General features: G+C 28.6%; 1 protein-coding gene across 2 annotated transcripts in view; it reads left to right on the top strand.

The window, feature by feature from the left end:
* Positions 1–16,137, top strand: part of LOC142330837 (uncharacterized) — a 112,572-nt gene that overhangs the window by 85,883 nt on the left and 10,552 nt on the right. Inside the window, exon 4 of one of the 2 annotated variants that reach the window (XM_075376296.1) lies at positions 7,278–7,724. In XM_075376296.1, the coding sequence (XP_075232411.1) occupies positions 7,278–7,724 (447 nt within the window). Of the gene's footprint in view, positions 1–7,250; positions 7,725–16,137 lie in introns of both variants that reach the window. The other variant, XM_075376294.1, reaches the window with a different exon arrangement.

Genomic DNA, 16,137 nt, shown 5'->3' with positions numbered 1-16,137 from the left:
AGCAACAAACGATTCCGTTTTTTCCGCTAATTCGAAACAGTTTAAAAAACCGCGCGCACCATTTTGAAATTCTCTTATTTCCATTCTTACGTACTAAGGATTCAAAAACTGCAATACTATTAATAATATCCGTTTAGTTAGATTTTGATATTTTCTTTACAAGTCCGGAGTTATAGACTCCATATCATGACGCAAGATTAGTTACTAAATCGGGACATTCGCGCCGAAATCGGGACGTAACCCTGATGGAAGCGGAAGTTTTCAACCCATAATTAAAACAGTAAAGTGACTTTTAAAAAATTAATTTTTGTTTTCTAAAATATTAGTATTTGAAATATTTTTAATTACGATTCTCGATAACTTAGCAGAATTGTTTTTTTTTTAATTTTTCTAAATTTTTACAGGTTTAAAACATCGTTCAAGAATTTTTTTAATTTCTTTTAAATTAATAAATAATAAGTAACATACAAGAGCAAAATAATTATTTTCAATTTTATAAAAAATTGAAGAATTAAATTCTGTAAAAATGTTTGAAAATTTGTCCGACATTGTAGAGTTTTCTTTTCTTCCTTTTGTGAATGTCAAGAAAACGCTATCGCTCTAGTACTGAAACATATGTGTTATTGATAAGATTGTAAGTATAATAAACTATACGATAAACCCTTCGATGTCTACCGAATCAGACATCAGTAACTATAGCCACAGAGTTCTCCGGTTCACTCACTCTTTAAAAGGAAACTACTCTGCCCCATCACTACACCGCTTTGTTATTTCTGTAATGCGATCGAATGTTTAGCCTGTATCTATAAAAAAATTTTCCGACACATTAGCAGTTTCATGCATTACACATCTTTTTATAATAAAGCTTTTTTATTAACAACGACATTTTCAACTTAAAAACAGAAGTTACCGTTTAAAACATCACTAAAGCTATTGCACAAAAACATTCATTCATCTTATATTTTCTCTAACTTTTTTTAAATTTTGTTTAATTAACCATGCGTCATCGACCTTATGTTACATTACTGAGCTTATTCCGTAAATAAGCACCCGTCTGTTAGTCAACTCCAAAAAAAAAAAAATTAAAAAAATATATGAAAAAATTAAGTAACAATTTTTAAGCCACACTTTTATTTATTCTATTCTAGATAAATCTTCTAATCAATGATGTTACCATTTGATTCGGTTTGTTACCTGAATACATATCTCATCTGGCCGCTGTCAAGATGCCACAAGCGACATTCACATCGGTATACCGCCCCTTAGCTCGGAACCTATAATCATAAAAAATTTTAAACAGGACCACCCGCCTGAGCTGATGCAACTACTATTCATCTACGTTTCAGATTTATAACAGATTGTTATGATTTTTCTTAAATATTTCGAATTTAGGCACAAATAAAAGGGCCAACAGATCGGTGTAGCCGTTAGCTTACCGGCGTCTATGTCTGTCTATTTTTTTTTTAACCTCTCTCGGCATCTCTGTTAAGATATTCAAAATTCTAATACTAAAATAATTAAATCGTTTTAGTCCTTCTAATCGAATCGGTTTTGAATTACATTGTCAAATGGAAATAAATTCCGTATAAATTCAAACCAACGTTATATTGTGTTCTATTTAAAGTTGTATCAAACAGTTCATTAACTGGGAGGTGACAGTCTTTCTTTGCTTTTTGAATTTACAGAAAACCCAATTGATTTTCAGTAACTTTCACATTCACTCATCGTCTTTTTTTTGTACTTTTACCATTATCAGAAAACACAACAGTACATGGAACGATCAAGTGGTAAAAAATCTGGAACCTCAATCTTTTCAAAGTTTATTTTCAAATTTTCATCTTTTTCTCGGCTTTATCTTATGTAAAACTTATTATTTTCTCTTTCAAAAAGTAAATTTAAAAGTATGTACCCTCCTCATACGTCAAGATTATTTGGAGTTTACATTTTCATCACCGTATACCAGAATTTTAAACATTTTTTTATCGATCAAGTTGGGCCAAAATTGTTTTTTAACATTACAAGTTAACGAGTTAAAATTTTATCGAGTTAACTTTACTTTATGGTGACATATAAATATAATTTTTGGAATTTTATTTGTTTGTAAGTATAAGATCTGATTTTTAAAGGAAGAAAAGATACTTTTCAGTTTCACAATTTTTTGGATATGTTGTATTTAGAATATTTTGCTTATCAGTTGAATATCAATGTTATAATTTTTACTCTTTACTTTACTCATATTGGGCTTCAAACCAAATAATTTCTGAATTTTTAATACCTTCCCTATTTGAGATATAAGGCGTCAAAAATTTTACGTTTTGAAAAATCCTGCACGTTTGATCTTTTATTAAAAAAATAAAGAAAGAGAACATAAGACTTAAAAATTCATAAATAGGCTCTCTAGAACTATCTTAAGAAAGAGTATAAAAAAAAAAAAATAAGAAAGAGTATTAAAAATGATGTTCCCTTCTCTTCACAGTGATATGCTTCTGAAAAAAATTTCAATTTTTGTTCTCCAAATGCTCTGAGTCAGAGATGATTTTAGGGCATAAATAAACAAGATATGAAAATTATGTGTATAACACACTGAATTAATAATAATTAATAATTTTGTGAAGAATACAATGGTTTCTGTTTCAAGCTTTTAAGTCAATTAATTTTTGAGATATTAGAAAAACCATAAATTCTAAAAAAAATGCAAAAATTAGCATAAGGCATTGTAAAATTTAACCTAGCATTTTTATAAAAATAAAAAAAAGTTTATTTTGAACTCTTGAAATAAAAGAGAATGAATCTAAAAAATTACAAAATCAATAATGCCATGCAACCACCATGAGAAACATGACATGGATTATCTTTTATGCAAAAAATAATAATATTAAACTTAATTGAAAGGCATAAATAAAATAGGATCAATCCTTAAAAAAGGTAAACATTTAAATAAAACAGAGACGATAAAAATTCAATTCGAATGATCACAATTTAAGGAAATAACAATACAAAATCATCGCTAACAAATTAACAGAATAACGCAGTTAGACCGCACAAGACAAACAAATCAAATAAAGATAAAACAAAAAGAATAAATAGTAAATAAAAAAGCAACTCGCATGACAGCATAGAGGTTGAGTGAAAGCTGTCAAATTAGTTTGACTAGTCTCTCAGTTGAATGCTTAGTAATCTTGAGTTTAAAAAGAAAAAGCTATTTATTTTTAGTAATCATGCATGATAAAACTAGTATTATTATTATTATTATTATTATTATTATTATTATTATTATTATTATTATTATTAATTGCATTAATTTTTCTAACAATAAAGAATTTACAAAAGTTGATATGTTAATAATTAAATTATTACAGTTAAATTCACAACAGTTACGTAATCCCCATTAAATTATAACTATAAAAGTATCACGTTAGTATATTTTAAAAATTTATCATACTTAATATAAATTCAAGTGATGTACATAAGACTTAAATTCATGCATAGCATTTTCATTTGATGCAAAAAGTACAGAGTGTTCAAAAAGTGATGTAATCTTATGGAAAAATGAGTAAGTTAAAATAGTTGCTGAAAGCAGCCTTCATTATACGATTCACATAATTGAACACAATGTTATATGCTCTTAAACACATCTTGTAACATTTGTTGATGTACTGCAACAACACATCATTCAATTCCACCCTATAATTTTTGAAAGGTGTGAGGATGTGTTTTGTAAGCAACATCCTTAAGGTATCCCTACATGAAAAAGTCAGGAGGGGATAAATCAGGACACCAAGGAGGCCACAATCCCTTCGAAATCACTGGTCCATGAAAACACTCATCCAAGAAAGTCAGTGTTGTTGATTGTATGAACTATAGCATCATCCTGCTGAAACCAGGTGCACTCTTGCCGTTCTGCAGATGTAGCGTTACAAATTGTGACACCATCTGTATGTACCACTCACTGTTCTCTGTGCCATAAAAAAATGTCTTGAAGGTTCACCTACATGAAATTGCACACCAAACACCCACTTTTTTGTTTGTGCAGAGGTGACTTATGCGGCTGATGTGAATTTTCTTTACACCAAATACATGAATTCTGTGCATTCATGTATCCATCAAGGTGGAACTGTGCCTCTTCAGATTGAAACCAGTCATTGAGTTCTTCTGCATCTGGCGATACAGATGACATAAACCGCTGACAGAAAGCTACACGTTTTCCAGGTAAAAACTTGTGAACAGCACGAATTCTGTACGGATGCATCTTTTAACATGAAACGAGACTTAAAAAAGATGACACTGACTAGATAAGCACCACACACACTTCCTAGGAATAACAGAATATGCAGATTGCACACCGATCAACTTTTCTGGTGTTAGCACTTTCAGTTGACCACTTTTGTCTGCATCTGTCGCATTCCCTGTCTCTTGGAACTTGTTTACAGCCTCTTGATGGAGAACTTGTTTGGTGCATCTACATCATACTTTTCTATGAAGGGATTCTGGATCTGGGCATAATTGACACATTTAATGTATTGCGAGACAATTAATGTCCTCTGCTGCATTGGGTAACACATTTTTCCTCAATTAAACCTGCAACAAACAATGGAACATTCTTTCATAAGGTTATGTCACTTTTTGAACACTATGTTATGATTATACTAATCTAAATTGCTCCTTAACGACCAGTTAACGACTGATAAAACAAAGAATTTCTTTTATTAATTAAATATTAATAAACAATAAGTTTAAATATTTTGGACAATAACTTATTTTCAAGATAAAATGAATTATTATATTCATTGAGTTTTTATATAATTAATTGTATTAATTATATAAAAACTCACACACAGATATAAATAAATAATTTATTGTTTTACTATTCATAAAAGATATTATAAATCAAATACATTTTACTAATTAAATGTGTAAAATGAAATAGATGATAATAAATTAAACTTAAAATCGGGATTCATACACAAAAAACTTTAAAATAAGCAAACCATACTTATTTACAATAGTAAACTATGAGGTTGAACCATTAAAAAAAAATAACATGGTTTGTGTAAGGTTTACACATTATAACATAAAATAATATAGATTATGCGTATCATAACACTTAATGTGCTATTAACTCATTAGTTGAATGTATGACTCAAACATGGTGGATATTTTTAATAATTTACTAAAAAAAATAATCTGATCGAGTTAAAAATGTACATAATGAACTGCTCATTGTAAACAAGGGTACATTAATTTAGGTTTTCTTTATTTGTTTCATTCTTTGTTATAATTATATGTGTGTAAAATATCTCAAGAATAAGTGGCTCTAATTGTTGCTGCTTTTTTGAAAATAAATTATATATTCATTACATGAACAGTCCATGTTTTGAATTGAGTAAACTTGTCATTTATAGGGTCAAATATCATTTTTTTAAAATCATAAATTGTAATAGAAATATTTGACATATGTAATAAAATTACTAGTGACTACTGCATGCACTTTAAATATGGTGTTTAAGCAGAATATTGATGAAATGGGTTGAAATAAAATGGTGATCGGAGAATTTGCATGCTGTAAAATAAAATAACTAATAACACATCACTTGGTTAAATACAGACTTTAATTGAATTTGCCTGCACTTTACATAACTTGTTAAAATATTATGCTTCAAATTTGAAAAATAGAAATGAATAAAAATTCTTTGTATTCAAATGTTATTAAATTCTAATAAAATAAACATATATGAAAATTAAAATGAAATAAATTTAAATGTACTATTTTTATGTAAAATTATGACATTGTAATAATACTCAAGAGTTAACTTTATATTGGTAAAAAAATTGAAAGTATTACTTTATTATAACAATACAACCCCAATAAATATAATAACTAACAGTGGGTATTAGGAAAAACAATAGGAAAAAGTGTATTTTTTATCATTTACCTACAATTAGAGAAAGTTGTTTCATCCTGCTCAATACACAAAAGAAGTGTTTTACGCACACAAGCTATGAATCCAGTCAAATCTAAAAATTACTTCTACTAAGGAGTAATGTCTTTTCAATTTATTTCAGACAAATATTTCATTTATTTTATCAATTTAGGATTTTAGCAAGTATACTTTTCAATTCATAAACCAGGCATTTGTAATAACCTACTTCTGCATGGAGTACAGAACTTTTTCCTAGACAACTTTAACTTTCTCTCTTCACTCTTATTGTCTATATCATATTTTTGGAACTCTGATAACCATGAACAGTTTAATATAAAACTCTATATGTGAGCTATAGTGGTGTACTTTTTTTCTTTGCCAAATTGAGCATAAAGTTCGAGATTACCCATGTACACTCAGTTCCATTTTTGACCTTTGTCAGATATTTTGTCATGTTAGTTATTTTTAACATATTTTAAGTAAATTTAAGATTACATAACAAGATTTAAATACATTATTTTTGAGTAATAACAGGAAACATTTTTTGACATGTAAAAATTACAACCCAAACATATATACCCTCATATACAGATTTTTTTTTTTTTCTTAAAACTGATACAGGTGTATAATTAATAAAGTTATAACAATCAGTGAGCATCCTTTTTATATCTCACTGAAGCTTACATAAATCAATAAACTGTAATAAATAAATAGATAACATCATAAATGTCAGTCAAATGACACCATTGAATCCTACCACTATTCTCACCCCCTAATATAACCCAAATTCTCACCACAAGCTTAAGATATTTTCTGGAATTCATTCATTAACACAAAATAAGTGAAGTAATTTTATAAATATTTCCTGATAATAATAGAATTAAAATTTATAAAAGGCAAGTTCATAAAACCAATAGATTTTAAAATTGCAATTGAAGAACATACAAGGTAACGTAATTCTATGCTACATCATAAGATGTAAGTATCAAAATAATAATTTCTTAAAAGACTATTTTGCTCACATCATTAATCAAAAATACACAATTAAATTCAACATTCCTGTTATATTGTATGAATTTCTCGTAGCATGTATTTGTAGTTTAGTAATTAGTTGCTTTTTAGTTGCTTTAGTCTATAAGAACAAATTTCTTTATGTAAATAAAAAGCCTTTTCCTTTTAGAATCCAAATGAATGAATCCTTTTAAATCCTGGTGAATGTAATTTAAAAATTCATGTATATATTCTTTTAAGAACTAGAAATACCTTTGTCTGTGTGATTATACAGCCGCTTTTTAGATGCAAATTAGCTTGGTGGATATTTTTATACAGGTATTTAGATGTGGACATGTTGAAAAGGAGTGGCGGTGATGCGGAGAGGGTTGGAGAAGACCAGCTGGAGATGGAACATAAAAGAGCAATGTCTGGTATCAATTTACCTGTGGCCGTATTGGGATCTGCTACATCTTCATCACCGACATCATACTTAGATGCTAATGAAGAAAACGATAACCTCCATAGAAGTAATATTACAGATATCAGTACCGCATCCAAAAATACTACAAATGAGAATACCGAATCAACAATGGCAGAGTTACAACGCAGACGAAGAGATACACTACAGGATGTCGACATGAAAGAGTCAACGCTAACATCAAATATAGAAGACAAAGACAATAACTTAAGCGGCTCAAATTTATGGAGCAATACACCGTGTGCAAAGAAAACATTCTGCAATGCTATGCTCAACCAACCAGGAGATGATGTCATTGTCATGGAAAAAAAGATGGCAACATACTTAGCAATGTAAGTACAAAATCTTACTTATATTTACTTAGTAGTACTTAGTAGGGAAATTAGCAACACAATAAATATTTTTAAACAGTAGCAAATAACTAAGTTTTATAGAATAAAGAAATGATGTGTAATAAAGATTAAAATTCTCATTTATGTAGTTTCCCAAATAGTTCTAATATTCAGTCACAAAGGAACTGGTAGATTCAATAATTAGGTCTCTAAAACTACTCTAGAAACCTAACAGGTCTTGCGATATTGATGGAAATACACATGTAGTCCTAAAATACTGTAAGGAACAAATATTACTTCCATTAGCAGGTTTAATGCCTCGCAGGAAGAAGTAGTGAATAATTAAAAATTACCAAAATGAAACCTTTACATAAATTTAATAATAAATTAGACCAGAAGTTTATACATGTGTATGTAAAATTGCTTCCATATTTTTAAAAATTATTTGAAACGAAGGGCATAATAGGTTACAATTTCATCTGAATCAAAACAGCATGTTAATACCAGAACAGTGTAAGTTTAAGAAAGGTAAATCCACAAAAACTGTATAAGTAAGGAATGAGAATAGGTGGTAGACTACTTCAAGAAAAATTGGATAAAATAGATATAATTATATCAGAAATATTCACTTTAGATATATCTTAGTGTATAAGTAGAAAACAATGTGTATTGATAAAAGAAAACAGAAAAGCCGTTATTGCTCTTATCAACTTGTCAGAGTATTAGGTAGAGTATCACAGTTTCTACTAGGTCTGGCTTCATTTTTAACATATATTCAGAAGCTAACATCTATGATTAAAAAGTCACGATATTTAACACAGATGATACAAGAGTGATAAAATCCAAATAATATAGTATATTACAGATAAGATACTTTCATGGATGTACATTTAGTAATTCAGCATTTCACTTAATACAATTTAGAAATAAATAAAAATAAATAGAATTTTAAAAACTAAATACTTATTAAAATAAATATAAAACAAGAAAACTAATCAATCTATCCAAACCAAGATCCATTTTTAAATCAACCTTTTGTCATCTCATCTAATTGTGTATTTGTGAAACAATGCAAAATCAAGTCAAATATATTTTCAAGTTTTTATGAATTTTAGAGAAAGGATCTTTGTTATTAAATGGAACAACATGTGTATAATGATTTTTTATCAAATTTTCTGTCTCAAAATGGAGGCTAATTTTTTGTTAGATTTGTGGCAATGGGTTTATCGAGAAATGCAATGAGAAAAATTTTCCATCAAGCCACTAACATGCGGTCTCTTCTCAAATTCTAATATTAATCATCATTTCTACAGAAGTTTTTAAGGATATAGTAAAATAATTCAATGTTTCATGTTTTACCACAATCTTTAAGTTCGGAAGAATATTTTTCACTACTGTACAACACCATACCTTTCTCAGTATATTATTAATTACTTAATCTTATACAGGTTTTCATAAATTATTTTTCATTGCTTCCTTTTGGATTTATTATTTGTTCAAAAAAAGGAAGTATTTCCTTGACAGTCATTAATCAATGAATGTCCTTGACATGAATTAATCAATGAGTGTTTACTATATAAGTAAGATTATTTTTGGCATTCCCTAAACCTTGCACAATCAGTTATGATTCACAATTCTGTTATATTTTAAGTCTTAAAATATTATTTTTTTAGTTTTGTTAAAGGGCTCAATTTGTTAAACTCAATAAACATTGTAAATTCACTAAAACTATTCACAGAACTTCTACTATGTCAGGGTCATGATTCTTTTCTTTTCCAGTCATAAGTAAGCTGGAAATTGTAGATTTTTAGGATTAGATTTAAATTCTAACTCTCCCTACACTCGATAGTGAATAGGATAGATAATATCTCCAATAGAGTTCATTGATTTCAGGTATTTTCCATTTGATTGTTTATTCAACAGCAACTGTTAAACTTTAAAATACATTATAACTGAACTTCAGATTGTTGCTTAAACTTAAGAAGAAAGTTAATATTAATATCACCAGGTTTAAAAAGCCAGCCCACCGGATTGATCTAGTGGTGAACTCATCATCGCGTATCAGCTGATTTCAAAGTTGGGAGTTCTAAGGTTCAAATCCTAGTAAAGGCATAAATTTAGATGTATATAAAAGTAACTACTTTTATATGCATCTAAATTCTAGATTGTGGATACCAGTGTTCTTTGGTGGTTGTGTTTCAATTAATCACACATCTCAGTAATGGTCAACCAGAGAATGTACAAGACTGCATTTACATTCATACATATCATTCTCACTCATCCTGTAAGTAATATCTTACAGTGGTTCCAGAGGCTAAACAGAAAAAACAGAGGTTTAAAAAGCCACATCCTTCTTCAGATCCAATTGGAACCCTTTACAATTATACAGTGAAAAATAAAAATATTCAGTTATTTAAACCCCTGTAACTCCCTTTATTGAAAAAATTGAAATATTGCGATATTTGAACAGCTTTTATAAATATAATTTTTATTTTAATACTTTTTTAAAGATATTCTGCTTCTAGGGGCCGGCAAAAAACTTGTGATGTCTGTATCATTTGGACTTGTAACCTGCCAAATTTCTAGCTCCTGTAACTTTTTCAGTTAAGAAAGATTTAAATAGTATACTATTTAAACCATTTTCTATCAGAACACTATCTACCTTCAGGAAATAGTTAAAATATCAATTATATCAAAAAGCTTCTAAACATTTGGTTCTCATGCCCTCTAATCCTGCCTTAAATTAGAAAAATTGAAATACTGCAAAACTCATAACAATTTTTCTTTAAACATCTCATATTCACTGAGGCGAGAAAAGAATTAATGGTATTAAAGATATTCAAGATTCTTTGTCATCCCCTGGTTTGACTATTCTTTTAAAATAAAATAATAAAAAAAATAGTCAAAGCAAAAGAAAAACTAACTAACAATCGAAGGGGAAAATAGTAGTGACTTTATGATCCACAACCTCTAAAGCTAAAGAAAAGTTCCAAATGTAAAAATTTAAATCACTTAGGTTATATTACAAAAAACACAAAACTCAAGTAAATAAAACTAAATTATAAAAAAAAAAAAAATAAAATATTAATTGAATCATCAACTGCCCTTGCCATGTGACTGCTACATGGTATAAAATTTATAAAAATATAACAAAAATGTTCAATGCGTTAACAATGATTGATGTGATATGAGCAAAATTAAGTTGTGCAATTTTGGGAAACTTTAATTTATGCACAATGATGTAAGTCTGGTAGTAAAATATTAACTAAGAAAATTTACAAATAATATGAATGCAAAAAATTAATCATCAATTCTGAGAACCTCTTTGAGGTTCAAGTAGAACTCGACCGAACCAGTGAGAGGTTTGATGTAATTTCTCTCAGTACAATGTTTATGATTTTGCTTTAAATGGTTGCCACAAATTTTTATGAATCTGATCATTTTATTATCTATTGTGGCAGTTTTGTACCACAGCCTATGATACGTTAATCATATCAAAATAGTACCAGAAACACATGGTATACATAAAAATACATGTGGTGCATACAATGAAAATAAAAGCTTGTTTGGAGAAGGTCAAGACCGCATTACTTTAAAACCTGGAAACATTTAAACCTATCTAATAGGACAACAATAATAATCATTGTACTTTTATTTATGCACGTTTAATTTATTAGACGAGTGTCCAAAAAGGAGTGTAATATTTTTAGGATGTATATATGCATGTATTCATGTTTGTGTGTGTGTATGTGAGTGTGTGTGGAGATTTGCCGGTTGAAGCACAAACTTTAATGAATTGAATTAATGAACTATGAACTGTGAGTCTATCATTCTGTTACCTGGCTTTGAAATGAATGCTTCAAATCAATCTAATGAATAAAATTAAAAATCAATCTAATGAATAAAAAAAAAAAAATTAAATTTACATTAAATAAAATAAAATAATATTAAATATATTAAAAAAATTTCTGTTTAATAATAATGGGCTGTGTGTGAGGCGAATGGTAAGGTAATACGAGTACCTTGTGTGAGGCTAGACCAATCATCACCATCAACTGTAACAAACAGGGTACCCTTGAGGTGCTGTTTTTGAAGGTGCATAATGGGGTGCTCTTATATCTCTGCAAACAATCATCCAATTTTCAAAATTCAAATGGGGCACTTGGTAATTAATACAAAATCATGATGGAACCAAACCAGAACAAAGAGCAATGTTTTTTTTCAGCAGTCGTGTTTTTTAATTTTTAATATTTATCTCTTGTTATTGTTTTCATGTTTTATTAGATATAATTAATTATTACGTAGTTAGTATTAATAATTCATAAAATAAATATTACAAAAATAAGAATTTTAATTTAGCTGTATTTTTATACTAAAAAAATGTTAACTAATGCTTAAATGTATATTGTATCTATAATTACACTAACTTAGATTCAATTGTTATTGTACAGTTCTTTTTTGTACAGTACTTAGAATTTTCAAATTCTTTTTTTCTTTAATTGTTTTCATTATTGATTGTATCATTTTTGTTAAAATTTACTTGAAATTAACATTACATGTCCAGTTCCTGTGCAAGTCACAATTTTCTGTCAGTGACATCAGTACAGTCACTTTCACTACCACTGTCTACATGTATGATAAATTTATCCATCATTTCATCGATTAATAGTTCCATCTTCTTGTACTAAGTTTCAGCTTTTTTTATTTGTTTGCAAAATGATTTCCAGTCATTGTTATTCATTTCATTCATTCTTACTCATTTAATTTTTTAATATCTGATATTAAAAATGTTGTGTTATTACTACCAACATATCTTTCCACACCATCTCAATCGGATTTAAATCGGGATGGTAAGAAGTGTGTAAGGGAAGTCGCAGAACCCGATGTCTGTGTTTTTTTAATAGTTCATCAAATGGTACTTTATTTTTCAATTTCTATGTGATTTAATTGTCATACAATTGTATTTTTAACATTGCTTTATTAATCGGAATATTGTTCTTTTCTAATCAATCAATCTTGTCACTCTTCCTATCATTTGATTTGGAGGCTTCTCTAGAAGTTAATTGTGGTATAGTGCATTATCAATAACAACCAACGACTAGGGGGGAAAGCCAAGGAATTAATTTTTCAGATATCCACTTCATGAAATTGTTGTTGACACTGTCATGATAGCCACCGCTTTTTGAACTCATTTTCCAAGTTAACATCGTTCGGAATGAACCCCATTTCTTCTTCATTGTGGATTATGATTAACCGATCACCTTTATTCATCGACACTTTTACTCTTGCAACCACAATTTTCTTGTCAAGAATGAGATGTTAAAATATACGATTTATTCGAATAAAAAATCAAAGAATTTTTTTCTTTAATCAATCATTTTTCTTTAATATTATATCCTCTTCACCACATATTTTCTTTCTCAATCAAAATTTTCTATTATTATTTGGTTTTTACCACTTACACGCTTACTCTTTCAGGATAGTTGCTAGAACCTTTAAATTGACTACGTTTTTGAAGTTCTTCATGTAATTTACTTAATGTAGGCAATTCATTAAGTTGCCTACATTAACTGCCTGCCATTAAGTTGCCTGAAACTAGTTAACTGCTCTTCCTACAACACCTTGATCAAAACTGTCTAAGCCACTCTAAGTGGTTTGAACATTGTTCCTACTTTTTTGGTGTGCTGAATGAGCACAACTGCAATTTAGATTTAAGAAGATCCTGCTTTTGTTTTTGGGATTTTTGAACCTGTGATCTTGAAATTCCAAATGCTGCAGCTGCAGCGGTTCTTTCTTCACATTTCTGAATGTGTATTAAATATTTGATATCTTTTAATTTTCCTTACTTTATAGCTTTTTTCTTCATAAAATCATATACATTATTTATTTCACGAGTTTGATTATACAACTTGTTATTCTTAACTATGAATTTAAATTCTGCCATTGTAAAAAAAAATTCACTATCAAAAAATGCAAAAACCATACGAATTCATTAAGACACACAAAACATTAACTAACAAACCAGACATTACAGAAGAAAATAACTATACCATTTATACCGGGACACACCAAGAATTGAACTAAATCAGTTTATTGTGAAAAGTAAATATTAGTATTGAATATTAGTCAACAGTGCAATCCAAAAATTAGTTAGCTATTCTATGAATACGTGTAAATTGACTACACTATTAATAAATTATTGTAATATTTAGGATATACTCATAGACCTATTATTTAATGATGATGTTTATTACTTACGATAAACATCATCAACAATACTAATACCCATTATAAGTGCATATAAATATAATTCAAATGAAATATTTTGATAACCTTTATTCATATAAAGTGGTCATTCATGTTACTATTTACTTCATGAAGGGAGTAAAATAATAATAATAATCTATTAATACAAATATAAACTATTTGTTTTTGTACTGTATACAGTAAGAAAAATTTATAAGTGGGCTAATTATTTTTAAAGAAATTATTGTCTGAAATTACACAAAATGATAATATTTTAATTGTGAAAAGAGTTTTTGCTATTTATGAAAATAGTTAAACATACTGTGTTGCAGACTACTCGGTTTCTGAATGAGCATAATGTTACAAGAAAAGAGTAATGCCATACTCTGCCCTTCAACTGTCTGCCTTGAGCATGCAAACTTTTATTTTAATTGTACGGACTGTGCGTTACTGACAGAAATAATGAGTTGTTTACATTTCATTTTGTTTAGTGGGATAGGACTTTTTCTAGTTATGTTTGTAGTACCACTGATGTAAACCTGTGTTATCCCTTAGCTACATTTTTTTGATAGTGAAATCCCTTCCTCCCACATAGCAGGTGTGTATAGGATAAGAGCCGGCCATAGGCGGTATGCAAGGTAGGCGACTGCCTACGGCAGCAAAACAGCATGAACTAGACAACAAAAAAAATAATAAACGCAACCCACAAAAAAATATTTTGATTACTTGAATCTAGAAAATAATATTATTTAGTATTTATTAGTACAATAATATTATTATTGTATTAGTTTGTTTATTGTTTTAAAAGTATATTTAAATTATCTCTGGAAATAGTAGGTACGAGTTTTAATTAGTAAGTTCATTGCTGTTAGCTCATTAAACATGTAAATTTTATTTTTCAATAAAACAATTTTCCGTAAATTTTTATTAGTATTATTGTCTTAATTCAATTATAAATAATCTTTTTTGGTTGACATGGTTCTTTTATAATACTATGTTGTTTTTTTTGTAGCTTGGGGGCGGGATTTTTTGGGTTTGCCTACGGCGGCAAAAACGCTAGGGCTGGCCTGCTAGAATGTTTTGTTGGACTACAGTATTACCACAGCTAATAAAACTGTGAAAGTAAGATCCGATCCGTTCCGACTTTTACAATGTAGTGGTACTACTTTGATCGATGTAAATCCGGTTTAAGTAATTAAATTTAGAAAATAATACGCTTTAAGATTAACAGATAGTTTTTAGATTAAAACAATCTAGCTATCAAATTTTTTTAAGAATTTGTTCAGGTGTTTTTGTATTTAAAATCGGGTTTCGTATTTTTTCGAACGCAACTGTAGCTATGTAACAACAGACCTACATTAAAAATTTATATAAAACCCGAAACAAAAATCCGACATACAGTAAATTTATCGGTTTTTCCTTTTTTTTTATTGTTTAAATAATTATTTATAAGGACAAGTAAAAGTAGTGAAGAGGTGATGATAATGATAAAACAAGAAAAAATATGTTATCTTATTTATCTTTACAATATATTCAATTAATTTCATTAACGATTCCGGTCGATTACATAATCACTTATGATATAATATTATTAATAATATAAAAAGATGTAAATTAAGCATAATAAACTAAATAAATAAATTAAGGAGAAAGTTTTAAAACATAAGAAAATGTAAAAATTATTACAAATCGGACTTAAAGAAAGTGATCTGTACCGGTTACACGTGTATAAAACTACACTTGTCTTGTATATATCAAATAACTTCTTTTTAAAAAAAGAAAGTGGTGGAAAATACTTTAACCAATCGTACACATAAATACACCAGCTACACCATCTCAATTTTTCTCCTACTACATAATCAATCAAGTTCTCGTTTTTGCTCGCGCGCCACACACAACACTTACCCACGCGCACGCGCAGGTACGTACGCATACGTATACAAAAGTAATTGTACCTTTCTTCGCGATTCATGATATAATTTTTTCTCCTGTCTCTTACGCTAATAAGTTTATTCATAAAATATTTATATTCTACTCGTATATAATTGATCAATGTGATTGGGCATTTTTATTATCCAAAAAACGTACAATGAAATTGTAAACCGTACGATAATAGTCTCGCAGATATCATTTCGTCCGCTCAAAAAACAAAAATTTCTGTAATATA

The sequence above is a fragment of the Lycorma delicatula genome, chromosome 10, assembly GCF_047948215.1.
Source record: "Lycorma delicatula isolate Av1 chromosome 10, ASM4794821v1, whole genome shotgun sequence".
NCBI lineage: Eukaryota > Metazoa > Arthropoda > Insecta > Hemiptera > Fulgoridae > Lycorma > Lycorma delicatula.
Note: the sequence above shows the minus strand (reverse complement) of the source record. Positions and strands in the feature narration are given on the sequence as shown.